The 27,176-nt window shown below is 42.8% G+C and overlaps 1 protein-coding gene across 4 annotated transcripts; it reads left to right on the top strand.

The window, feature by feature from the left end:
* The first annotated feature begins 621 nt into the window (after window positions 1-621).
* Window positions 622-26,168, top strand: SLC14A1 (solute carrier family 14 member 1 (Kidd blood group)). 4 transcript variants are annotated; one of them, XM_082416702.1, is made up of 9 exons: window positions 622-2,362; window positions 8,174-8,330; window positions 8,893-9,082; window positions 11,632-11,760; window positions 13,531-13,723; window positions 16,651-16,798; window positions 17,004-17,138; window positions 21,844-21,893; window positions 23,772-26,168. In XM_082416702.1, the coding sequence occupies exons 2-9, from the start codon at window positions 8,195-8,197 to the stop codon at window positions 23,943-23,945; spliced, it is 1,155 nt and encodes a 384-aa protein (XP_082272828.1). In that variant the 5' UTR covers window positions 622-2,362; window positions 8,174-8,194; the 3' UTR covers window positions 23,946-26,168. The 4 variants fall into 4 exon arrangements, with proteins under 4 accessions (XP_082272828.1, XP_082272829.1, XP_082272831.1 ...); XM_082416703.1 differs by lacking the exon at window positions 622-2,362 and adding an exon at window positions 2,399-3,082; XM_082416705.1 differs by lacking the exon at window positions 622-2,362 and adding an exon at window positions 5,077-5,247.
* Window positions 26,169-27,176: the final 1,008 nt, after the last annotated feature.

Below are 27,176 nucleotides of genomic sequence, written 5' to 3'. Positions count from 1 at the left end.
TAAGAACCTACGTATGCACTTGTTATTGGGTGCCCAATTATCCCTCTAATGTCCAGCTCAGGGTTCTCTCCAAAGCCACAGCCACTGGGCAAGGGCAGACCCTGGCACCTTGGGGTCTTGCAGTGTGAGAACTTGGCTCCCACCTACCCACTTCAGGGTTCTTCCATGCTCATAACTACACCCCTTTGGATGTCAGAGCCAAGAAGGCTTTTCCCCTGGTTCAGGCAGGGAAGAGGGACCCTTTCAGGAATCCTCAAGGACAAACTAACCCAGATTGAGAAGAGCAGACATCCGAATGGTGACACCTCCATGTGTCAGGTACAGAGATTTACATACATGGTTACAAAACTTCATCACAACCTTACAAAGGAAGTCAACTTACCCAGCATTACAATGAGAAATCTGAGGTCCAGAGAGAGTAACATATCTCAGGTCACACAACTAGTAAGGGACAAAGCCAGGATTCAAACTCAGGTCTGCCTGACTTGGAATCCCACGTGCTTTGCACTACTTTATGTAAACCATATAGCACGGCTCTATCTTGTAATCAGCAACTTAAGGTGTGCCTTTACAAAGATTAGGGAAGAGGGCAGGGAGGGAGGGTGGGGAGGAAGTTGTTCTGCAAGAAGACTTGAGACTCAGTACACACCCTCCACCCCTGAGCAGCCCACTCAGGCCACTGAGGCAGAAGGCTGCTTGGGTACCATGTGGAGGTGGCTTTAGGATGAGGTCTAGAGATACACGTTGATGGCTGAGCTCATTGAGTTAATTAATGAATTAATGAAAGGCAAACAATGGGCAGAAGTTGGAAATACTGGATGATGCTAGAGTACATACAAGTACAAACCTCAGTGTTAGACTTTGGGCAAGTTATTTAAATTCTGTGAGCCTGTTTCCTCCTCTGCAAAAAGGGGATAATGGCATTCACCTCAGAGGATTTTAGTGATGGTTAAATGACTAATGCATACAAAGTGCTTAGCCCCAAAGTGCAGTGCCCAGCACATAGAGTGAATGCCCAACCATTTGTGCAATTCTAATCATTATCATTACTATCACTATTGCTATTATTATTACCACGAGGGATTGTAGCCCATTTGCATAAGGAACTCATGGAGACACTAGTGTGATTCCTTTCATTCCTATACCAGGCCCTCAGACTATCCTCTTGTGATTCATTTTTCTCCTTCAGGGTAACCTGAGGAATTTATTTTCTTCTTATTTTACCAGGAAGAAAATGTTGAAGGGAGATTTGCCTGAACCTCAAAATTCTGGTCATAAACCTGGACCTATGGTCTCCCCCACCCCCGGCCCCAGACACACATACCCTGAGCCGCAGGGGACACTTGGAGGGAGGGAATCCCCCCGACAAGGAGCCCTGTGGTTTGGCTGGTGTCCAGGGGGTGGAGCCAGAGAGTTGCTGGCCGCCTCCCTGATGAGGACTATCAGCTCATCCAGGTGGGCGGGAGGCCCTGCTGACACCTGCACAGCTTTCTGTGTGTTTTATTGTTTTTTAAAATTCTGTGCTCATAGAAGTGAACCAGAGTACACGTGATTTCTGCCATCACAGAACAAGCCACAAAAATGAAATTTAAGAAAAATGGGGAAGAAAGGGATTTCTCACTTGAATTTTAGATTCCTCTGCTATGGAGTGTTTGCCTCCTGACTTTTAAAGGCAGCAGTTTGTCCTGGGATTCTCACCTGGAAAGGGGGACAATTCCAGGGAAACATTTATATTTTTGTATTCCCCCTCACTGGAGACAAGGGCAGGTTGGTTTCCAGAAAACAACTCGTGGACCCCGGTTCTCCCCCACGCTCGCACCACACCCTGCAGAGCTTTGCTGGATTCCTACACCTGTGCAGAAGCCACATCAAGTCTGAGAGAACGTTCCACCCTGGGAGCCAATACTTAGCTCCAGAGTCTACTGTGTAGCAACGTGTCTCTCGGTTTTTAGTTTGACATTCGTTGATCCTTTTCAGTTACAAATCTCCCCCAGAATATCTCAGGGTGAGGGTAGGCGCTAGAGGAGACAGCACGGGGAAGACAACAATGAGCTTGAGCAGGATTGCTGCTGGACAAAGACCTGGGAACCCGCAGAAACGATGGCAAAGCTGCTGGCGCCCAATCAGGAACAGAGACAGACAGACAGAAGGCACAGGACAGGGGGCCAGTTGCTCGGCAGTACTTTGGCCCTGGTGCCTGAAGTGGGAGGAGAAAAAAAGAAGCACAGATATGCAGAGTGGGTTCTGAGTATCAAAGTGCTGGGTGCCTCCCCCAGCACCCTCCTCCTAAGCACCTCCCTTTTAATAGAGCCCAGCAGGGCTTTATCAGCCAGTGCCTGCTGCCCAGGAAGCCAGCTGCAGTGTGAGTACTCTCCTCATCTCTGTTCATTTCTAACTGTTCTTTGTAGGGGGGTTGTCTTCTTAGACCTCTCTAATTTTTGCTCTTTTTCGCTTTTCTTTTTTTAATGGAGAAATATGTTCAGATGATTGGAACTGAGTAAAAGCAGCAAAGACAGAGTTCTGGTATACTAGAAAGCCATTTACCCAAACCACGGGCTTCTTCCTGGACGCTTGCAAGCAGCGTCTTGGTTCATGGTTTCTACAGCAGGGTGGATCAGCACGGAGTTCTGTGTGGAAGAGGGTTTCAGCAAGGAGTCCACTTGAGGTGCTAAAGGACTCTGAGCTCACCGATGCTCTACAGGAGTTTCAGGCTGTGTTTTTGAAACAAGTAAAAATGGAGATGTATCAATACGACTCAAAAAAAAAAAGTGGGTACTGGGAATGGCCCTTTCCAACTATGGTTTTATGTGCTGTCGTGCTGGAGGGAGGGCACTGGAACACCCATTGGGAGAATGAGTCAGTCCCACTACAGGCACGAATTTGGCAGCTTCTTTGCAGCTACCCTTTCTGATGTGGAATTCAGACCTCAAGGCTTCTAGGGGAGTGCGTTCTGAGGAGAGAAGTGTTTTAATCAGGAGACAGGATAGCTGACAGCATTTTCTTTGTTTTTGGTTAGAGCTTTAGAGAAACCTGAGCACCTCTCACTGCTTAGAATCAAAAACTAACTAAAATAAAGATTACTGTAAGTATCAGATAAATGTCAATGCTGAAAATTCTCTTATTTATGATAGAGTATGAATGTTTATATGCTTTCTTCTATATCTATATCCAAAACTTTGTATTCTTTTTAAAAGTGATACTTGAGGCATAGAAAATTAACAACATTCAGGGCTCTCTAATTGTACAAATTTCTAACATATGCTGACAATAGAATGAGTTGTACTTCCTGTAATAAAACAAGGAATGTCGTTTAACTGAAATCTTGATATTTCAGAATGATGAGTACTGCTTTGTTGTACTAGTGATCTGGGTTATGAAAAGTGCTTTCTGCCTCCTGCTGTAAACTCATCGGGTGCAGCTTCCAGAATATTCTTGGGATGTTAACTTCAGCACATATAGGCCTTGTTGTAGATATGTCAGCGATACAGGAGAGTGAGGCTTACTTTGAGGCACGGTGAGATGTTTGTTTGTCAGAAGAGTCACTGCTTCGGGCAAGGGCATGAGGTGAAATCAGGCGTAGCAGAGCTCTTTGCTGCTGTTCAACACCCCCTCCCCAGGGTTATGTCAGGGAGGCCACGAAGACAGGCTGTGTCTACTGTGTCACTGAACCCTAACACCCCTTGCATCCTGGCATTCAGAAGCTGCCCCTTCACTGTGTGTTGACTTGAATAGAATCTTGGGGGCATCAATGTGTGTGGCTCCAGCCTGGAAGACGAAGAGCCACCAGGGCTTACCTATTCCCTAAGGCGGACCCTGCTGAGTGAACGTGGATGGTCCCCACTCTGGACCCCAGTTTTCTCTACTATAAAATGAAGCCTCGAATTATATGCTCTCTCAACTTTTTCTCTCTCTCTCTTGGCTAAGGAAATATCATTGTTGAGCTCAAGGATGTCATTCTCCAAGACGTGGTGATTTTGGTGGTGGGGAAATGTGAAAGGGGAATGTGACAGTCCTGCCTGTCCCTTTCTTTCCTTTTTATTTCATTCATTCTTTCTTTTTTTTAAAACTGTGTATAAGATGAGTGCCTTACAGTTGGGTTTCTGCATGTTGTTCTTTATCAAACAAAAATATACATAATGCAACCCACTGGTCAGGTATTAACCAGATTGTTTAACCATGGATAAACATACACATACACATACACAGTTTTTTCTAAGACATGTCAGTAATATTTTCCACGGTTGTGGATTTTTCTGAGTCACTCTAGTAGAGTGTAAATTTTCAGATTTCAAACCAAGCCAGTAGAAGAAAGTAAAAATTAAATAAAAGAGGAAGAAAAAAAAATAAAGAAATACCACACATATGACTTTCCTGGGACCTCTGAAGGAAGAATACTATCCTTGGATGTGATGGAACTTTTTTTTAAAAAAAAAAAAGGAAACAAAAAGTTGCCACACTTGTTGAATTCAACTAAGAATTGTTTATTATAAACAAGGCGATGTCCAATTTTTAACAGTTCCTATTCAGATACAAGGGGGAAAAAATGCCATTTAGCAGTTTCTTAGACTGGGCTTTTGCTATGCGTACAAAGTGTGGCTAGCATCTCATCACAGAAAGTAGAACCCATACCAGGCCTTCTCCTTCTCACATTTGTAAAGATCAAGGTGGAGGGAAATTGTGGCATTGGCTTTGACCCCCAAGATGGAGCCCTAACAGTTTGCCTGAAGTGTTTCAGAGCCTGAAGCCCACCCCTCCTTCTGGAACAGGCTTCAGATCTGTCAGCTTCCTGTTAGTGGAGAAACGCAGCAGAACAAAATCTATGCATAGGTCTCTGTGCAGGATGGTTTGCCATTTTTTTCTTTTATTTCAAGGGAAGTAAAACGAACATTCAGTGTCTGCAGTCAGCTCATCGTCTCTTTTTGCTGATGGAGCTCTTGCTTATGGAGAAGTCGGCCTTCTCTGTTAAGGTCTCCTCTCCCCAGGAACTCCCTGGGAGAGCTCCTGCCTCTCTCTACCTTGCATTTCACATCACAGCCAGGGCACGAATCCTGCTGATTCATCTATTTTTTGCCCTTTGTCGTGTATGGAAAGAAAGGAAGGATGAATGGACGGTCTTTGATTGGCGCCGCTGGTGACGCCCCTCCTGCTCCTCTTTGGAGGGACCCTTTTGGAAAAAAAGCTGGTGAGGCAGCGCACAGAGGCTTCCCCTGGCTAAGCTTGGCCCTGGCCCATGGGCCACCAGAACAAGTATGCTACCTTTGTGCAGTTTCTGTCTCTGTGACTCTGCTGTGTCTTTTCTGAACAGAGCCTGGGAAGTGGGTCCTCATGCTCTGCTGAGCAGTGCAGCTTGGGCTGAGCCAGATGCACAGGGGTCTTGGTCAAGAAAGTCACAAGACACTCATCTGGGGTTGGATGCTGGACCTTTGTGCTGCAGAGTTTTGACAACCATGGAAAAGCTAGGAAAAAGTAGTCTGGGATTTTTAACTTATGCTCCTCCTATTTTATAGAGTTTCTTCCTTGTATTTTCTGGTCCTGTCTTTTTAGTTGAAATTCAATGACCTATTTAGATTTGAGAAGTTTGAGCATCAGTTTAAGTTCCTGCTTTATCACCTTGCATTGCCTTTCCAGTTAGGATGTGTGGATTCTTAAAGTTCCCTAAAGAAATGTAAACAGTCTAGCATGATATAATTGTAGGGTGAACCACAACCTTTAAGTTGCTGGTTTCTCATAACCAATTCTCACGCCTAAGTTCTGGAGCAATTAGTCAAGGTTCCCAGGGCTCCAGAGTATTCAGGAGTTCAGAATAAATGGTTCCCGGGGGGTTCGGCCACAGCAGCAACTGTCTGCTCAACTCATGAGAAGACCCCTCTCTCTAGGACATGGCAACCGCACAACCTACCCCAATATGTGGATACTGGAAAGACAAAGCACAGCAAGTCTTCTATATGTTGGGCTGTGGATTCAGATAAATGATTCAATCTTTATCCAACTTCTGGTGGCTAGGCAGGGAACTCTGGCCAGTCAGGTTCTCAGTCATGTCTGGCCAGTTAGAATATCAGGTTTCATATCTGTATCTCCAAAATCTCTGAGGGGATGATGTATTTAAAACCCTCTAAAATAAATAAATAAATGCTGGAAATTTTGAGAACATGAATTTGTTCACCCTGGAATAACCCATATACCTAATTGTTTCTGTACTTGATGGAAAATGTCCACTTTAATGTTTTCATTCAGTGCTGCCTCTGTAGGGCCAGATCTACTCAGTTACAGAAACTCAAGGCAATTTCTTGTCTTTGCCTGGACTGGAGCCTGATGCCTCTCATAAGATGCATGGCTTTGAGAATGGGGTCACTGTCGCTGAGGAAAGGGCTTGCCAAGCAATATTTTCAGTTATGATGTTTAAAGAGGGAGATAAATAAAAATAAATGGTAGTCATCACTTAGTTTATGAAATAAAATCCAATTTTTCACAATTGCTTAATAATTCAAACAGTTTTCCTTGTTTAACTTTGGGGCCAGCTGAGCTCCATATAGACTTAGTTTTGGTTCCTGACCTCCAGCAGTTTTCAGTTTAAGAATTTCTTAATGCAAATGTTCATTGGAAGTCTCACAAATGCTGGTTTCTATCACTATTTTGCCAAGACAAAATGACCTTGGTCGAGAATGCATTGCATAAACAGCTTCTACTTTGTGAAATGGTTGGCCATTGTTCAAAAGCAGAATGGTTAGTTGGGCAATGAAATAATACAATTGAAGTGAAATTGTGACTCAATAAAAATGTTACGTTGATTTCTGTACTGGGATTAATAGAAGCCAAAACTAAAATCTGAATTGCAAAAAATAAAAATTTAAAAAGCCATAACTTTTATTATCTGTTAATAGCCGGTTGTTGGCTATGGTAAATGGAACAACAATGGGACCAAAAATAGCCACAAGAACCCCTTATTCACAGCCTGGCCACAGAGAGAAGACGAGCTGGTTTAACTGAACGAGTTTTGGGTATTTCCTTGGTCATGCCTTACTTGCCTGTGGCTTCCACATTCCACACTTGTGCCTTCTCGGGTCTGATGGTTTTGGTGTTCCCCTACTTCACACTGGCCTGGCTGTGCTCCTTGCTTTTCTTGCAAACTCAAGGTAGTTTTGCCATGGTCTTTCTCCCTTTGCCTGCTTCTGGGATGACATCATTGGTATTCTTTTATATCTACCATCGGCACCATAAAACCTTCATTTTTGTCTACAGGGTACCATATTCTGTTGATGCTGGTGCTTTCCTATTAACACTTATCATGAGGTGAAGAGTCTCATAGTGAGCCCCAGTCACGGTTATACTGTTAGTATTTCCCCGAGGCATGCTGTATGCCTTGTACATTCTTACAGCATACAATTCTTAGATTGTAATTTTTTGGTTTTCAACAGCTTGGTCCGCCTCCACCTTTCCCATTTTCTACACCTTTGTGGAATATTATTTTTCCAGTCTTTAAACATTTAAATAACAAATTCCAAAAATAAAGAATATCTGAGGCAGTTGCCTGATGTGATGACATAGTCAAGCAATCTTTGACTTGGAGAGTGAGTATGAGACGGTTTTCTTAGGCTGTGCTAACACACACAAACTGCTTTGTAAACATTTCTTCTCTTTCAAACTTTTAAAAACAAAACCCTTTTTTGTAAAATAAAAATTTAATTTAAAATGGCTGCTTGTCTTGGAAAGTAGCTGATTGGTCTGTAACCTGACATCTGGCTCCTTTCATTGGCAGCAAGAAGCTTAAGTACTTATCTTAGCTATTTCTATATCATTATCTGACTCCTTATGTTGAAATTAACTATTTTTCAGTCTTTCCCACTAGACTGAGCTCTTTGAGTGTAGGATATAGGTGCTCAGTAAATATTTGTTGAGCTAGAAACTGAACCTTATGAAATTAAAAACCAGAACCTTTTTTCATGGTGGCATTGAAAACAGTGATGACAAAAATAGTATGGGGTTTGGGTCTTGGTAATAATCTCCGTGACAACATTTCAAGAGGAAAATGGTGCTTTCTTAGATCCATGGGATGTCATGGTCCAAATGAAGTGCCTTTAAACTCATCCTCTGTGGCTACTGTGACCAGGTCCCACACTGGCCAGTCCAAAGTGTTCTGCATTAGGGTGTTTATGAGCTCTGTTCTTTCCTTAAGGAGCCAGAGGAAGAGCTATCCATGGAGGACAGCCCCACTGTGGTTAAACTGGACCAGGGTGGAAATCAGGGTCCACCAGTTCGCAAGAGAAGATGCCTCCCCAAGGCACTTGGCTACATAACTGGTGATATGAAAGAATTTGCCAACTGGCTTAAAGGTATTTACGCTTCCATCCCTTGGAGCAGTGGCTTTGGGGGAAATGGTTTGCTGGTTCTTCTAGTCATATCTTTAGTTATACTCCCCTACCTTCTATCTATCTCTTTCCTCTCCCTTTTTTAACTTTTTATCTTCTAACCGGCAAACTTCTTCAAATTTTTTTTAATGGAGATAGTGGTCAGGGCCACAGTCCGGTTCATATCAGAGGAAGGCACCTGGTTCCTCCTTATAATTTCGGTACTTAAAAACTGAAATTTTACTATTGGTAATTCATTCCTTTGGCGTATGAATCTGAACCTCTAAGCGTGGTAAATAAGTGCATTCGATGTTTTCTGGAACTGAGGTTCTAGTAGGAGCAGTTGGATTGAGAGGAAAGAAACTGGTTGCTTTCAGGGATCTGAAGGTCACTAAGGGGAAAGGGTTCAGAGAAAAAGCTTCAAGGAATATCAAAAATTAGCTTCACCTTCATGAGAGGGGATTTTGCTTAGGGTGGGCCCTGGACTTGGGAAGGAGCCCCATTTGCCTCGTTGTTTCCTTAGCTCTGCCCATCTCATCTCTTCCAGACAAACCCCAGGCGCTCCAGTTCGTCGACTGGGTCCTTCGGGGCATATCCCAAGTGGTGTTTGTCAGCAACCCCATCAGCGGAATCCTGATTCTGGTGGGACTCCTGGTCCAGAACCCCTGGTGGGCGCTCAGTGGCTGTGTGGGAACTGTGGTCTCCACCCTGACAGCCCTGCTGCTCGGTCAGGACAGGTAGGCGCGTCCCTCCAAACCTCCGCTTGTTGCTTCTTAGAACACAGGAGCCAACCAGGGACTGTGGGCAACAGTGATAAAGCCCCACCCTCCCCAGGAGAATCAACCTTTACTCCACAGAATGCTTTATATGTGCCTTTAGTCAGAGGTCAGGAAATCATTTATAGCCTCTTATTCGTGGTACCTGAATAAGCGGCCAGTCTGAATGATGCCAGATCCTCCTGGCACTACATGGTAACCAGAACAAAGCTATAAGTAGTTCTCAGGGTAGGGTCCAAAGGGATCTGCTTTAATGATTGATCAATTATTTATCATCAGCATTTTGTTTATTCGCAAAAAATGAATATGGGTGCAGGAAAAGTTTTAGTGGCTTAAAAATCCCACTAATCCCATTATATCTTATTTCCATGCTTAGTTTAGTAAATTCATTCTTCATGGACAGTGCAAAGATTAGCTCAGCTTCCAGAGAGACAAACTGACATAAATTCCAAGTAAGCAAGTTCTGACTTAAGTAATGTTAGCGTGTCTTCTGAACTATGTGTTAGGCTAAAAATAGCGTGTACTTTATAAACTATCTGCCACTGAAGAATTGATGAGCTGATTCCTACCATGGGAGGAGATGGCTCCTGCCTGACCAGTTCCTTCAGGGAGACTGCTGGTCTTCTAGGTGTCCAGGGTCCATGCATCATCCCCAGTGGATGGTCATTATACAGCTAAGCTCCTGTAACACTTACTGTAAACTGCCTAAGGGGCTTCTCGGGGAGAGAGTCAGAAAATGCTCCACTTTCCCATCAGGTCCAAGGAGGCTACTTGTTCTCTATGGAGGGTGATTTTGTACCTTAGGTCAAATTCTGTTCTAACGCACATCAAGAAACAGTCTGTCCAGTTTGGAGGTGTGGTCCAGGATTGCATCATATCAAATCTTCTTCATTGTTTTGCCCCAGTAGAAGTAGACCCATTTTCCTTATCAAGTATGGTTTAAAACAGGGGTCCCCAACACCCCCTGTTAGGAACCGGACCACACAGCAGGAGGTGGGTGGCGGGCTAGCAAGCAAAGCTTCATCTGCCGCTCCCCATCGCCTGAACCATCCCCCCAACCCAGTCCGTGGAAAAATTGCCTTCCATGAAACCAGTCCCTGGTGCCAAAAACGTTGGGGACCACTGGTTTAAAAGACAAGCCATATTTACATGTGCTAGTTTTCAGATCTCTTTTACTCTCCTCAGTCCTAAAGGGCACATTAAAAAGGTAATCCTCTGCTTTAAGTGAATACACATCTTCCTGTTGCTGAAACTATGGCATTCCACAACATGTAGGCATCGCAGTTAATTTTTTGTTGATCAAACTCAAGCCTTAAATCTGAAAGTCAGTTGTTGAGAGGACAAGCCTTGCATAGCTCTCCACTGCCATCAGGTATGGCCTCAATTATCATTTCCTGGGTTAAACCAATACAAGTCACATCACCTGCCACATATCCTGAAGGATTATTTAAGGGAGACAAAGGGCTTTTGAGCACGGAGTCTCACCTCTAATACTCTTGCCCAGATGAATATCACCCTGCTGCTCCAGGGACAAACAGGCCGGGAGAAGCTTTCACACCATCCTGTACTGCCCTGTAGCGTGACTCATTGCTACATCACCTCCCTCTCAGGCCCTGTGTTCAACCTCACCCACCCACTTCACCATCTGCACACCCGTGACTCCTACAGACTTCATCCTTGAATGCTGGGTACCTTCAAGGTGCCAACTCTCAGAGCCCTGGGGGGCCTGGCTTGTCAGCTCTGGGGCTTATTCTATAGAAATCATTCCATTTCTCACTTGGAGCTTCTTGTCCCCAAATATGAAATGGGAACCATTTTGGCCAGGAGTAGAAACTTACCCAGGACAACATTTAGAAGTGAGGTTAAATGCTGGGAAGCAAAAAGGACCCAAGAAAGAATTAGGTGCTAAATATGCACATAATTAAATGGAGTAATTTGCCAAGTAAAAGTAATTGTTTTTCTTTGCAATAACTTGGAAATGTGTATCTGGAGACAACAAAATAGAAGCACAGGAAGATGAAAATATATGCTAAGTTGGAAGATTTGTGTTTATAAGATCAAAGACACCATGGAAGTAAATTTACATTTTAAGAATCTTACATCTCTCACCAAGAAAATCAAACTTAGGAAACAGTTTCACATCAAAGCTCTATTCAAGTCAGAGGTCCTAATGATTTAAAAGAAATAATAACTTTTGGAATGAAAGGGTAAAAGGAAGCAGAATAGGTTGGATTGCTGATTTCCCTTTCCTCCCCTAGATGCTGGAATTCTATCTTTAGCTATGATACCTCTATAGGGGTTGTTCTATGTGCACATTTGCATTTTATCTATGTATATTTTACTTTTTCATGCTTTTATTAGCATTTGGCGTCTACAGACTTCGCAATAAAATCCTAAATATAATCTCATTTTCAAATGTAAATATTATCTGGAAGTTACAAGTGTCATTTATGTGCACCTCCAGCCAACATCCTCCTGGAAGGTGTCCAAGCTGTGCTTTTTGCCCACAGGTCCGCCATTGCAGCAGGGCTCCAGGGCTACAATGCCACCCTGGTGGGAATCCTCATGGCTGTCTTTTCAGACAAGGGAAACTATTTCTGGTGGCTGTTATTCCCTGTATCTGCTATGTCCATGACTTGGTAAGTTGTACCTGGTTTTGGAAATGCCTTTTTGAAAAAATGTATAGGGGGAGGAGGCAATGGGGGAAGTTATTATTTAGGAAGTATAGAGTTTCTGTTTTGCAAAATGAAAAATGTTCTGTGAATGGATGGCGGTAATAGTTGTATGACAATGTGAATGTACTTAATGCTGCTAAGCTGAATGCTTTAAAATGGTTAAAATGGTTTAAATTTAAACATAAATTTTATGTTATGTATATAACACAATTTTTAGAAAAATATATTTTTAAATTTAGTTTCAGGATATGTCTATTGGAAACATTCAAACACACCGATGCGTGTGGCCTCCACACACACCTCACAACCACCCCCCAACAAGATTCTGATGTAATTGGTCTGGGGTATTTCCAGGGCATTGGGAGTTTTGAAGGCTCCCAGGAGGTTCTAAAGTACAACCAAAGTTGAGAACCACTCCCCACATCAGTGGTCCTCAAACATGCACACTATCGGGATCACCTGCCAGGCCTGTTAAAACACGGACTGCTGCTCCCTCCCCCACGCTTCCTGATTCAGCCCATCTGGGGCAGGGCCTCAGAATCTGCATCTCTAACAACTTCCCAGATGATGCTGATGTGGCTGATCCAGGGACCTCACTGAGAACCCCTGTGCCTGTATGAACTCCCCTTACCATCTGCCCCTGTCCCCTTCAAAATAATTCTTTACTAAATTCGATTCCTTTTTTAACCCTAAATCCTTCAAACGAGTTTCTACATTGACACTGTCTTAAATCCTTTTTTTCTTTTTTGAAAACAAACATTTCCTTCTTACCATGGTATATTCAGAATATAAAATACTAGTATCCACACAAATGATACGTGCAGCCCACTATGGACAGTGTGCCCACCCTGGCTGCAGCACAGATGTGTGGAGGAGAACCTGCCGGCATGGCCAACCTGCTCAGGAGGGACTTCCCACCTATTCTGAAGATAAGGCTCAAGGGCACGAGGCATCACCTGCACATGGTCATTCACCCTCTCCCCCAGTTCCGGAAACCTGGGATTCTGACCTTAAAGTGATGGCTCCTTGATTGAATCAACAAGTGAGGGAACAAAATGGGCCCAGAGACCATAAAATCCAATCTCCCAGTTTACAGATGAGGGAACTGAAAGTACCTCCCTGCCCTCGGCCACACAGTTCAACTGCTCAAGGACTTAAAACTCTGCCCTCCTGAGTTTAAGATCTCTTTCCTCCAGTCCACACCACCTGCATCCTCCCTGGGACCATTGTTTTTCTTTTTCAAGACTAAATATACTAAGACTCGTGGAGATGGTATACAAGTTCAAGATCAAGGTTGCCTCTGGTGGGGAGGGAGGTGCATATGATCAAGTAGGTTACAGAAGGGGCTTTAACTGTTTAGACAATATTTTTTTCAGATGTCTTAAATAGTTCAAAAATATTTTTAAAACCTAGATTTGTAACTCACTGTGAGCAAACCCAGAGCATAATTTTCCACAAGCCAAATAAGCTGAGAGTTTACTTTTGACTGTATGTAAGAATTATTCTATGACAGGATTTATTCCAGGTGTGTTTGGGTTTGGGGGTTTTTTTTGTGTTTTTTTTTTCTGTGAGGAGTTTGGCAACACAACACTTTAGAGACATATTTGCCAATGAAACAAAGCCCCTCCATAGTATAGAGATTCAGTTTGTCAACCTGGCTTCCATTCCAGGGCATTGGGAGTTTGGAAGGCTTCACATGCATATTCTTCCATTCTGTTCTGTTGTTGTTTTTAGTCCAATTTTCTCAAGTGCGTTGAACTCCGTGTTCTGCAAATGGGACCTCCCTGTCTTCACTCTGCCCTTCAACATGGCGTTGTCAATGTATCTTTCTGCCACGGGACATTACAATCCATTTTTCCCAAGCAAATTGTTCACACCTGTAACCTCAGTTCCCAACGTCACCTGGTCTGACCTCAGTGCCCTGCAGGTAAGATACACTATCTTCTTACACCCCCTCCCCCCAACCCCACCCCCGCCACTGGCTCTGGAAGACACCCCGTGTCCCCCTGGTTAATTATTCATGGGCATCAGAACCTTATAGAGACTCAGCACTGCGGGGACCTTGCCACCTTCCTCTTTTTTTTTTAAGAATTTTTTTTTTTTAATACGTATTTGGCTGCTCCAAGTCTTAGTTGCCACATGCGGGCTCTTCGTTGCCGCATGTGGCATCTAGTTCCCTTACCAGGGATCAAACCCAGGCTGCCTGCATTGGGAGAGCAGAGTCTTAACCACTGGACCACCAGGAAGTCCTTTGCCGCCTTCCTCTTGCCGTCTAAATGCTTATTTGTTCTACTCCAAAGCTTTGGGCTCTAAGGGATTTTTTAAATGACTACTTGGTCAAAGCTAACTTTTCCTCCTCTTTTCTTAAAATCTGCAGTGCTAACTCCAGAGTATACCTCCACTGAAATTCAGACACTCTATTTCAAACTTGGCCCTTATTTGTGGGGTATGATGGAGACCAGCCCTTGAGGCAGGGGCCTCCAGCCTGGTGTTAAGTCCTCCCTGACCTGCCTCCTCCAATCAAAAGAACTGGCTGTTTACTGTTAGATCCTGTTGCAGAACCTCTCTATTCTGCTTTTTCTTATGGTGGATCTCATAGAATACGTACAGTAATTCAGATTTCTCAGGCTTCGGAGGCATAAGAATCACTGTTTTTTAAATACTAATGCAAGCTCCATCTCGACTCCCTAAATCATAATCATCAGGGTGGAGCCTAGGAGCCTGTATTAACAAGCTCCCCAAATAATAGTGACGTGGGCCAGAGTTTGAGAACCACTATCCTAGGATGTATGCTGTGTATTTCATTACAGTTGTGCATAGAGAGAGCACTATTTTTAAAAGCCTGGTTAACACAAATCAAATTCCAGCTCTTTGTATTGCTGTTTATTTAATAAATCTGTTTAAGTTTTCTTGATTATTTAAAAAAAGAAAAAGAAAACACTTGAAATCAGAAGAAAACCAACCTTACCTTTTTTAGGGTGCAAGAGACTGGTTTTTCCGCTATCAGGTTATAAAATACCTTTTGCTGTCCTCTTTGCTGAGCAGTCAAAACATGTGAGGAGTTCAAGTAGCCTTTTCTTTAGCTTCTTGCCCAGAAAATGAATGGGAGCATATGGAAATAACTCAGAAGGAAAATAAAAAATTTATCAAAACTGCCCATGAGAAAATAGCATTAGTTAAACTAACTAAAACTGCCCTATCTAATACAGTAGCTATTTTAATTTAAATGTAAAGTTAATTAACATTAAATAAAATTTAAAATTTAGTTCTTTAGCCTCACTAACCACATTTCAGGTGCTCAATAACTGCACGTATTGGACAGCACAGATACAGAATATTCCATCACCATGGAAACTGCTAGTGGACAGTGCTGACATGGGGAAGGGGGGTCTTGTCCTTCTCCTCACTCTGAACTACCTCTCCAACATCAGCATACTTATTTCCCATCTCATCAACTCCCCGTTTCCCTGGCTACCTGAGGGATAGTTCTGCTGTCCAGTTCTGCGATAAAAGACCACACGGTCTTTGCCTGTTTCAAGTTCCCTGATCTAGAAGAAACAGGAAATGATCCTGTGTAGACGTGAAGATCCAGCATGGGCTGGAAGAATTTAGGCCCATCTTAGGTTAGAATCAAACTCACAGTATGATCCTGTGCCCTGAGCAAGGACCAGACTAGCATCAGAAACCAGCACTGGATCAGCCTAATTCATGGAAGGAGCGGACACTTCCTTGTGCCAAAGCTAGCCTCCCTGCATCAGAGTCACTGCCTCCCAAAGGTCCTTGCCAAAAGGTGGAAGGAGTGAGATGGGAGGTAAGGAGGGCCCCTTTCACTGATAGCCTTGGTCAAAACAGAACTAACACAACTAATTATGCCTATCCTAGCCCTACCAGAAGTGTTGTTATAAGGAATTATCATTTGTTAGCTTGAATCAAACCCTGTACCTTGTTCCTAAGAACTGCCACTCTGTGAACACATTACCTTAATTCAGAACTCAGCCAGAAAGCTAGAACTGTGATATTTACATGTATTTTTGTGTTCTGAGGACTGGCAGTTGTTGATAACTGGAATAAGCTAAGGATATCTCGGTTTAAATTAATACAAGCTCTCTAAAAATGTATATATAATGAAAAATAAAAAGAATTTTTAATTTAAAAAAATTTTGATAAAAACTAATAAAAATTAAAACAAAAAAAAATAAAAGGTAAATAAATAAATATAAATTTTAAAAAACAAAAAATAAAGTAAAATTAATTAACTAATACATGTTCTCATTAACAACAGAAGTGTAAATATGGTCCTGACTCATGAACCTGCCAATAATTGCTTCTGAGTTGTGGATAAGATAACCCGACTTTGGGTCTCTGGCCTTAGCACTAATAACTAAATTACGTGGGAGTAATAATACTTCTATTGACCATAGAGATGCATTGATTTATTGGCCTCAGAAATGATGGAGAGTTGAAAGCAATAGAAGTGTAAGCTGTGGTCCCTGCCACCCTCACTGGGAGGCATGGTCGATCGTCACAGGATCAGTGAGGAGCAGTGACACAGCACTGGGAGCTTATCAGTGACCAAAGCCAGGTGTCTGTGCAAGCAGTAGAGCCAGAGAGTGAAGGGTCTGGGAAAGGCATGCTCAGCACGCAGCAGGGAAGGGCTGGTGTATCTCTGGGGATAAAGCAGAAGAATGACTGAGATTTTTCCGTAGAAAGAGAGAGAATTTTAAAAATTAGTAGCACTGATCTTGAAAGATAAGATATGCTAAATCTAAAATGACATCGCATTGTGTTTGTGGGTGCCCTATGAGTTTCTGTACAGTAGTTTTAACGACCGCATTTTCTAAATTGTTTCTGCAGTTACTGAAGTCCCTGCCCGTGGGTGTTGGCCAGATATATGGCTGTGATAATCCGTGGACAGGGGGCATCTTCCTAGGCGCCATCCTCCTCTCCTCCCCACTCATGTGCCTACATGCTGCGGTCGGGTCGTTGCTGGGGATGGCAGCAGGTGAGTGTAAGACTTGTTACCAGATACTGAGCACCTCCTCTGCTCCATCCATTGTCTCAGGCATCTTCTATACCCCAGACCTTTCTTGAAGGTCTGCTTCCAAGGGACCAGTGGGAGTTCTCAGATGACTTCCCCACCCCCAGACTCCTTCCAGAGCATCCTGCATTTAGTCTGAGGTTCTGACTCCTCCTGTCTTGCCTAATAGGCCTCAGTCTTTCAGCTCCATTTGAGAACATCTACGTTGGACTCTGGGGTTTCAACAGCTCTCTAACCTGCATTGCAATTGGAGGAATGTTCATGGCACTCACCTGGCAAACCCACCTCCTGGCTCTTGCCTGCGGTGAGTATCCTGTGCATCTGGGGAATGGTTGCTTATGATTATGGGATCAACATCAAGGACAAACAGTCAGAAAGGACTGTGTGAGAAACTAGAGCAGGAGTTCTAGTTTGAGCCCCCTGCTATCTGCTGAGGATGGGACCAGGGCAACTGGCCTCCGCTCTCTGGGAGGATTTGGGTCTGCTCTGTCCACCTCGTTACTCATTTTGAAGACGAGAGAACCATTTTACAATATGTGTATGTTGGGGGATAGAAACTTGACTTGCCCTATGTTCTTCATACTAATTGTTTGACCCAAGAAACTAAAAGGAAAAAAGATAAGTATAGAGTTGGTTCTCCTGGTGAATCAGGTGGTATTAATGGGCCCTTAGAGAATCACCTTAATCCGGCTGTTCTCGAAATGAAGTAAACATCAGAATCACCTGGAAGCCTTGTTAAAACCCAGATTGCTGGGTCTCACCCCCAGTCCCTGACTCATTGTTAGAAGTAGGGGAAGGAGTTTGCATTTTTAACAAGGTGCCGGGTGGTGCTGATGCTGTAGCTCTGGGGACCACATTTTGAGAACTACTATATTAATCCTTTCTAACCTCTCTTTTCTAGCCAGACTCAGCCTATGGGAGCTAGAAAGGGTTCTGGAGATCTCCACTCCATCGTTCTCATTTTACTGTTGGGGTTCTACATAAGGGCAGAGAGAGAAAGTGACACACTAAAAGGCATCCATTAGGGGTAAATGTAAGTCCAGAATCCACATTTGCTAACAACTTCCAGAGTTACGCCCACTATACTACTCTCCTTCCCTTTAGTACCATTCAGGCACTTAGGTGAAAACAGACCTCAAGTGCTTTGGATTTGAAAAGCTACCATGGATTTCTTTGGCCATTGGAAGGGGAGCTTATTCACTTATAGCTTCTGGCATCCCTAATTCAACACAAATAAAAGTGTGTAAGATAATGTGCTAGAGTGAAGGAAATGACACTTCCTTGGGGACAAAGGGGTGGAGGGATATTGGAACATGCAGAAACTTTTGTAATCTCATGGAAATATTTGTCTAGAGTCATTTTATCACCAGATTAATCAATCCAGCCATTATTAAAGTGATGGGCTACATGTCAGGCAGGATTTAGAGTGAGTTCCTGCATTGGACAGGACATGGGATGGAACCAAGGATTTCTAAGGCCTAATCCAATTTTGATTGTCTAATGCTGTAGGAAGATTAACAAAACTCAGGTTGCTGTGGTGTTGCCATTCACATGTCATTTTGTCAGTTTCTTTATAGTTACATAACTATTTCACCTAATAGTCCTGTCAAAATTTTTGCTCATTTTCCCATACTTGTTTAAAGCTTAGGGCAAAGGAGAAGGGTAGAAACAGATTATGTGGCCTCCTGAGCTCACCTGGGTTAGACTCTTTATTCTGAGGTTGGTTTGAGGTTTCAAACCTTTATTCTTTCTGTATTGGCAGTAGCAGCAAATACGTATTAAACACTGATGGTACAACCCAGACAGTACTAGGAAGAGCTAGAGGTTCAGAAGCTTTAGATCCCAGGCGGTTTTCTGTACAGAGAACAGAAGCCAGGTGAGTAAGAGAGAAAAGCCCACGGAGACCACAAGATGCAGAGCCAGGAAACACCTACAGTGCAGAGTGCGTCCCTGGGGGAACATTATAGTTCAGAATCACCAAAAAGCACCTCCTAGAAAGGGTGGCTTTTCTGTAAGTCCTAAAAAGTAAGAGGAGGAATTCTAGTTGGTAGAAAGCATGGTCTGGGCCAGCATAGGGACAGTCTGAGCACATCCTTAAAGATAAGCAGAAACTGTCTTGGTCACAGGAGTTGTTGATAAGGTCTGTGAAGGTCTTCACAGACTATGGGAAAGGAAAAGCCAAAGATGTTTACAGATGTGTGTTTCCCAAAGCTGTGATATCACCATTATTTTCTTTCTATACTTCTATAGTTGTACAGGCCTATTGTACCAAACAAAACAAACAAAAATTCAATCAATACAGAAGAGTATAAAGCAAAAAATGAAAATACTCCATCCTACTCCTTAGACAGAACTTTCTTGCCTCCTTCTTATAAGGACCCTGTGATCACATTGGGTCAACCTGGCTAATCCAGGATAATCCTCCATCTCAAGATCTTTAACTTAATCACAACTGCAAAGTCCCTTTTGCCATGTAAGGTGACATATTCACAAGTTCTGGGAATCAGGACATGGACGTCTTTGGGGGCCATTATTCTGCCTATCACATCTCCCTTCCTTTGGATAGATCAGATTTTCATTATTAGTAGAGCATACTGGTTAAGTCAGTATATTGAGTTAGTTAAGAGCCCAGACCCTCCCTGGTGCCCAAATCCCAGCCCTGCCTATTTTAATTTCAATAGATGCCAAATGCACCCCACAAAGGCCGTACCAATTTCCCCTGCCACTGACAGTATATGAGAGTGCCTGTTTCATCCACACTGGGCACTATCAGTCTTTTTCATCTTTGAACATAAAGTTTTGAGACAGACCTCTAGTCCCTCTTATAAAGCAAATCTCACTGTAAAATCACACAGCAAGTTTATGCTTGCCCATATCACCCTGATACTGCCAAACAAAAGATCAGCCTTGTCAGCCAAGGTAAATAAATAGCAGACATTTATCACAGAGGTGCTCTTTTATTAGCTCCTATGGCTTTATCAGAAAGAGGACTTGGGAATCACTGATAGAGCCTGGTAAAGCTGCCTTCCCTGTGCCCCTAAGCCAGAAACTGCATGGCCAGGGAACTCCTCAATTTTGTTATTTTATCAGTGCAAACTGTAAACACATTTTGTATCTCTTCTTACAGGTTGGGTTATCATAGTAGGACTCACACATGGTGGTCTGTGGGGAGGGACGTTGTCTATGAAGAACTAGGATCCAGTCCTCCCTTCCACACTCAAGGGCCTTTTCTCTCCCTCAGCTACTCAGAATGCTGTCAGGGTCATCACCTCCAAACCATGGTGTACAGAACTTCACCTCTAATGTAAGGCTTTCCCAGCCCAACCCAGCTAGTCCTAAGTGATGGGCAGCACCTGTTAGATAATCTGATACTCTTACTATAGAAAGAAAAGCAACAGGGAATTGAAAGAACATTACAATATGAGACTCGAGCACCAAAAGTGCGTTAATAGGTATTAAGCTATTGCACTTCTAGAAGAGAAATGTCAATAAGGTCTCATGTGCACAAGGGAGTGTCATAGAAAAGCTGGCACTCAGGAGAGAAGGGACAGAGTGTCCCCTGTACTTAGCCAATGGCCAGTGAATATTTCTTGAATGAGTGAATGAATGAATGAACTAAATGGGGGGAAAAGAATGAAATTATCAAAGCCAAGCAAAGAAAATCTTCCAACCCTTCTGCTCAGAGCAGTACTTCCAACCCATGGTGACAGAGATGAGTTTATAGCTGCTGTTTGTGAAAATATATGATTTCATTTGAGATTCATTACCTCCCTGTAAAAAAACTCTTCAAGTTGCCTTTTTACAGATGATGAAACTAGATTCCTAGTTCAGTGATTTGTTGCACAACAAACAAAATTGCAGAACTGGGATTTGAAGCCCAGATCATTTCCAAAGATGAGCCTTTCCCATTAGCATGAGACAATTCAGATGTGAAAGAATTAGGTATACTGTTGAACAAAAAATATCAGGATAAAAATATAAAATATCGGTAAAAGGATGGAAGTCTATAGTAAAGTAAAGGAGGATCACAAGGTCCCTCCTGCCACCGCTGCCCAACTCCCCAGAGTAGCAGATGTGACTTCTCGATGGACTTGAGGACCAGATGATGAGTGTGTCTAACACTGAGTGTTGCTGGCCCAAGTGACCATGTGGCCATTATAAGAAGGTTATTCTTCAGGCCGCCTCTGTGAAACCTAAGGGCTTCCGTGAGCCCCCTTGGGGCCAGGAATTGAGTTAGCTAGTTGAGATCTTTGCTTTTGTTGTTTTACATGGAAAGTCATACATATAACTCAAATTACCTACTCTAATTGTGCTCAAAGTAAATAAAAACAGGATGTTAATTAATTGACCTGTATGCCAACCTTAATGGTATTTGGGAAAATGTTATTATGTGGAGGAATCCCAGGTCTGTGTTCAGTTTCTGCCAATTTCTGAGTTACTACATATATATATACATATATATATATATATATATACCATAATTTTTTGGAACTGTGAATTCTAACCATTGATCTGAGAATCCCAGATGCCATGAGATTGTATGCTGTCTCAAGGAACATTCATAAGCTTAATTTTAATTATTATTCTTGGATAAAATAATGGGGAAGTTTATTTACCATGGAAAGCCTTTTCCTTAAGTATTATTAATAATAACAACAAAATAGTACCACAGAAAAGCTACCTTTATTGAGTACTTACTGTGTGCTAAGCCCAAGCATTATCTTCTTCACACTCACACCAACCCGTGAGAGAGAGATTCCTATTACCTCCTTGTACAGGTGAGGAAATGGGGACTTCGAGAGGAGGCATCAAGCTCCTACGGGGTGGATGCTGGGAATTTGAACCCAGAGCCGCTGGCTCTAAGCTCATACTTGTAACCAGGATACTCGGCTCGCTTGTGAAACGCACAAGTTTACATTCCAGGGATTTATACCTAAAGGCAGTCTTTCCTGTAATGAAAAGTGCACCTACCAAGCATTCTTCTTTCCTTTTTTTTTTTTTTTTTGTAGCCCTGTTCACTGCCTATGTTGGAGCCAGCATGTCCAACCTGATGGCTGTGGTGAGTTTGCTTTAATCTCATTTTCTCATCAGTGTGATCAATCACTTTTCAATGATATGGAAGCCCTCCTGAAGTCCACCTCGGTGGCATCCCGGGGCAGGATCCATGACAGATAGCCACTACTGTCCATCTGCCAGACGCACCTGTCCTCACTTGCCCTCCAGCAACACAGTAAACCTTAGTCCAAACTACAATCACCAGGCTTGCTAAAAATATCAGATTGTTTGATTTTAAAAAGTGAAACTTAGGGTGTATAATATATTATCAAGTTCATACTTTAACTCTGAGTGTCAAGAAGTTGACTTTAGAATATCTTTCACTTAAACAGAAAACCGGGACTATGTATTAGTTGATAAATCAGAAAAGGGAGGAAAAGAATAATTGGTTAAAGACCCAGATTTTTTTTTTAATTAAGCCAACAGTTTTTCATACCCCTTATCTTCTTTTAATCCCCAGTCAGTCATCAGTAAGACTTTTTTAGACCCATGTCCTGGCTGAATTTTTTTTTTTTAATAAATTTATTTATTTATTTATTTTTGGCTGCATTGAGTTGCTGTGTGCGGGCTTCAGTAGTTGTGGCATGTGGGCTCAGTAGTTGTGGCTCTTGGGCTCTAGAGCACAGGCTCAATAGTTATGGTGCACGGGCTTAGTTGCTCCACAGCATGTGGGATCTTCCCGGACCAGGACTCAAACCTGTGTCCCCTGCATTGGCAGACGGATTCTTAACCACTGTGCCACCAGAGAAGTCCCTGGCTGAATTATTTAGTAGCCAAAATTGTTGCCCATTAAGAGCTTCCTGCTACTCTCTCCTTCCTTTGACTTTGTCCTTCCCCTCCCCTGAGGAGCCCATTATCCCCAGAGTATTCTGGGGTCCCCCACCTCTCAGTGCTCTTGCTCACCAACCACTGCAGGTGATGCAGGGCCGGTTCATGATAACTTTATCCATGTAGATGTGGTCATGGCTGCCACTGGGTTAGGACAGCATGTAGCCCTCTCAACAGCAGCTTCGAGAGCTTACCTGGGAGGGTCCTTCTGGAGACACAGTATCTTTATGGTGGAATGTCAAAGCCCTGTTACAGGCATGATGGGATGCCTTAGAGCTTGTGGGGCCCTTCACATCCCAACAAAGGTTCACAGACCTTGGCCTGTGGGCCAGAATTGGGCAGGCTGCAAAACAGAGTCAGCTAGGGAGATTTTGAAAAATGCAGCTCCTCAGGCCCTGTCCCTTGGCATTTCTGGTAGAGTAGATCTTGTATGATGCCTAGGCATCTGTGTTTTTTTAAACTCTTCCAGATGATTGATGTGAAGTCAGGTTTGTGTACCATCACACTCTGGGGGTCCACGTATAGGGCCAAACCTAACCAAGTACATGGTGTGTGCTCAGAATTGCGTGAGTTGCCATGGACGCACAGAAGGAAGAGCTACCATCAAGGAGCTTACAGTCTTTTTGAGAGATGGAACAAAAAGAAGTAAAGCAAGTAGAGTCCAAGACCTAGTCTGGGTAGAGGTCAAGGGAAGAGAGGACTGAACTAATCAAAAAATGGCTTTGTGGACCTGATGAGTGGTCAGGAGCCATTGGTGGTTGGCGAAGTGTCATCTCTGGGAGCAAGGTGTCATGTTTGCACTTCCGGTGTAGGAAGTCTGGCTGTATGAGAGGGAGGAAAAGACATACATCAACCCTAAGGAATGCATGCTGACATTTCAGCTGCAGAATGCCCTGAGATCTTAAACTCAGTCTCCACAGGGACAAACAGAGTCCAGAGCAGTGCCCCCAGCGAGTCATCCCCTGAGCTGAATGACAGTGGAGTGAAGCGTGGTTCCTCTGAGACCCTCCGACAGGATCTCAAAGGAACATGTGACTTGTCTCTTTTGCTCCAGGTTGGATTGCCATCTTGTACCTGGCCCTTCTGTTTGGCGACACTACTGTTCCTCCTGCTGACCACGAAAAACCCCAACATCTATAAGATGCCCCTCAGTAAAGTCACTTATCCTGAAGAAAACCGCATCTTCTACCTACAAGCCAAGAAAAGGATGGTTGAAAGCCCTTTGTGAATGCAACCCCCATCCACAGCCATGGTCACAAGTCATTTCTGACTAACTGCCCCAGTTGACTTCGAGGGTCTCAAAACTGTTGTTTTTACTAGTAACAAATTTTATACTAAGCCATCGGTGATCTGTTCTTTTGCTCATTTTGTATTTTTCTTTCAGACTCCAAAACATGCCCAAACAAGTGACAAGACACATCAAGGTGATGTGCTCTGGCTATGGAATTTTAAACCCCAGTGGGGCATTGGCACTGAGACTGTACTGTATTTATAAAGTCAGAATGGTCCACCAGAAAGAGGAAGTAAGACCAAGGCTAATTATTGATATTTATTGATATTCTTGGTGTTTGGTTGTACATGATGTTAACAGTATTAAAAAATTAATCTCTATAAACCAACTAAGCCTTAAGTGAATGGAATTCAGAGTCACAAAATCAAAGTCAACCCAGAATTCTCAGATAAGCCATTTGGCTTATTTAAAATCAATGCAAGTTACACATTACAGCTGTGTTCAACATCGCAGGGCCCATCACTGAGCTCTTTCCCCAGCTCCTCAGCAGAACTGCCTCCATGCTGTCCCATGCGTGTGACATTCTCTTACAGGAGATGGTCGGTTTGTTTCAGGCTGGCAGAGCTGCAGGAGGGAGAATGGGATCCCATCCTTCAAAATTATTCTGTATTGTCACTTTTCTTGGATATTGCAAAGGATTTTTTAGGTAGTTTATTATCTTTTTTTTAGGAGAATAGATTTGTTTTCAATGAGGTAAAATAAGAGAAGTTCCTGGCTTTACCAGTTCCTAGGTATTAAAAAAAAAGTTACATTTTTCTAAAATACTCAGCATAGCTATTTTTACTTTAATCTACCTAAACTGATTTTGTAAATGCCACAAAAGCAGAGAATCGAATACCAAATCATCAACATCCAAGGGCCCTTTAAAGTCACATTTTCAATTCATTTAAGGATGTCATATATTATAAAGACTGAAAGTTAATGCCAGATTGCTTCTGGGTGTTTAGAAGTTGTTTAATTCTTACTTTTAAAAACAATCACTATTTTCTGCACACTTACAATATTCTCACTCAGAAACCAATGGTATTTGAACCATCAAAAAGAAATACAGGTAGGGGGCTTCCCTGGTGGCACAGTGGTTAAGAATCCACCTGCCAATGCAGGGGACAGGGGTTCAAGCCTTGGCCCGGGAAGATCCCACATGCCGCAGAGCAACTAAGCCTGTGCGCCATAACTACTGAGCCCATGTGCCACAACTACTAAAGCCTGCACACCTAGAGCCCCTGCTCCACAACAAGAGAAACCACCGCAATAAGCCCACGCACTAAAATGAAGAGTAGCCCCCACTGACCGCAACTAGAGAAAGCCCGCGTGCAGCAAGAAAGACCCAAAGCAGCCAAAAATAAATAAAAATAAAATAAATAAATTTATTTTTTTAAAAAAGAGAAAATCAGGTAAAGGAGTCTCCTGTTTTGCTTTGTTTGTAAGTTATCAGTCCTATAAAGATTCTATAACCAAACATGCTGAAGATGGCAGTGGGAAGCTCCGGAATTTTGGAGAATTGGAAAGTGACACTGGAATCCTAAAGGTGTTTTCCTCTTTGGGTTTGAAGTACTCAGTGCAAACTATACAGTTAGCTGAATGAACAAACAGAAGAAGGGAAGTAAACCTACAAATATTGTAGGGAAAAGTTCACTTCTTCATTTTCTCAGGGAAACACTGTTCCAATTGAAAAACCCTGTGACCAAAGCCTTTTGAAACCATGACTTTGCAGCTGTCATAGAGTCATGTATATTCCTGTGGAAAAACTAAATTTTCAGTGTTGGAACTGAAATCTCCCTTGTTAGGGAATTTGTAAAATAAGAGTCGGGAGGGGGGTACAAAAATGCAAGCAGACCAAAGATCACCAGGACTGGAGACCCTGGGGCATGAGCTTCTCAGTGTCTCCAAGTCCATGTTCACAGGGAAACCCTAGCGGGCTGACCACACGCCCTTTTCCCATGTGCTCACACAGACTTGTAAATAGGAACATTTTAAAACCCTGTACATTGTCTAAGTTAAATAGTATTCATTTTCTCAAGCTATTTTTGTTGCTAAGTATTATCCTAATAATTTTAGTGAATATTTTATTGATTTTCCTACGGAGCGCTTGTATTCTTTTCTATTGCCTGTATGACAAATTTCTATGTAAGAATATGAATAAATTATATGCACAGCTCAGTTTTGTGTAAATTTTGTTTAGAAATCATATATGCCTTTTATAGCCATTGTGTACATTAACAATCACATGCATAGGTATGTATTGCTTATATTTCAATGTACTAGAATCCTTATTCCTTTCTTATACTTCGTAGTCGCACCAGATGCATAGTTGAGAAAACCCTGTTCAATTTCAGATTTATGAGCCCATCCCCTTGGTTATCCCCTCAACTATCCATTGATCTCCTCACTCAGGAATTAAAATGCATTACTGAGGACAGTTACAGATGTTCAGGGCACTCTCCTAACACTTGGAGAAGAATATCCTGAGAGCCAGCTTCCATGCATTCCCAGACAGGCCGTGGGTACCCATCAGGACTGACCCTGGGCCGTGACCTGCCTCAGGGGTCAGTGTTCTAGGACAAACTACTGTTCAGAATGTCACCCCCCGAGGATGAAGGCCAGTGCTTGTCTCTGCCTCCTTTCACCCATGGTTAGCATATTTGAAAGAAAACACACTAAAAATGGAAAGTTAGTCCAACCAGTTTCAAAAAGCTGCCCAAACAGGAAACAAAAGGAGGCCACAATGACTTGGCCCCTTGGAGTGCTCTCTGTCAAAACAAAAGCACTCCCACCTATCGTTTCAAGATAATAAATTTTACAAGAGTGATCTGCCTCCTTTGGTATGAAGTAGAAAACAGAGAGAAGGTTTTGAAGCTCTTTTGCTAAAGACTCCAGACACTATATACCTTTCTGAGTTACAGGTGCCAATTTTCTTGCTACCCAGACACTTGATTACTGTGGAATATGTTGAGATTGGAAGGTTAAGCTCCAGGAGATCAGGAATTTCCAAGGGGGCTTCTTACAAACAAGTTTGCAAGAATATTTTCAAGCTTGTTAAGTATAGAACGAGGTTTTATATATGTGACTGTGTTCAGCCTCCCCCTTATCTAACAACTTCCTTCCAAAAAGCTTTAATCTTTAGAGTTAAATATCCTTCTTGAGCGTGCATTGACAACCCCCCAGACC

Source organism: Balaenoptera physalus (assembly GCF_965194825.1).
Source record: "Balaenoptera physalus genome assembly, chromosome: 12".
Lineage (NCBI taxonomy): Eukaryota > Metazoa > Chordata > Mammalia > Artiodactyla > Balaenopteridae > Balaenoptera > Balaenoptera physalus.
Note: the sequence above shows the minus strand (reverse complement) of the source record. Positions and strands in the feature narration are given on the sequence as shown.

Coding starts and splice junctions, on each gene's coding strand:
- SLC14A1 (XM_082416705.1), top strand. CDS start 5,101: ATGAATGGACGGTCTTTGATTGGCGCCGCTGGTGACGCCCCTCCTGCT. Junction 16,799..17,003: donor GTTGCTGGGGATGGCAGCAG/GTGAGTGTAAGA, acceptor CTTGCCTAATAG/GCCTCAGTCTTTCAGCTCCA. Junction 17,139..21,843: donor CCTCCTGGCTCTTGCCTGCG/GTGAGTATCCTG, acceptor TTTTTTTTGTAG/CCCTGTTCACTGCCTATGTT.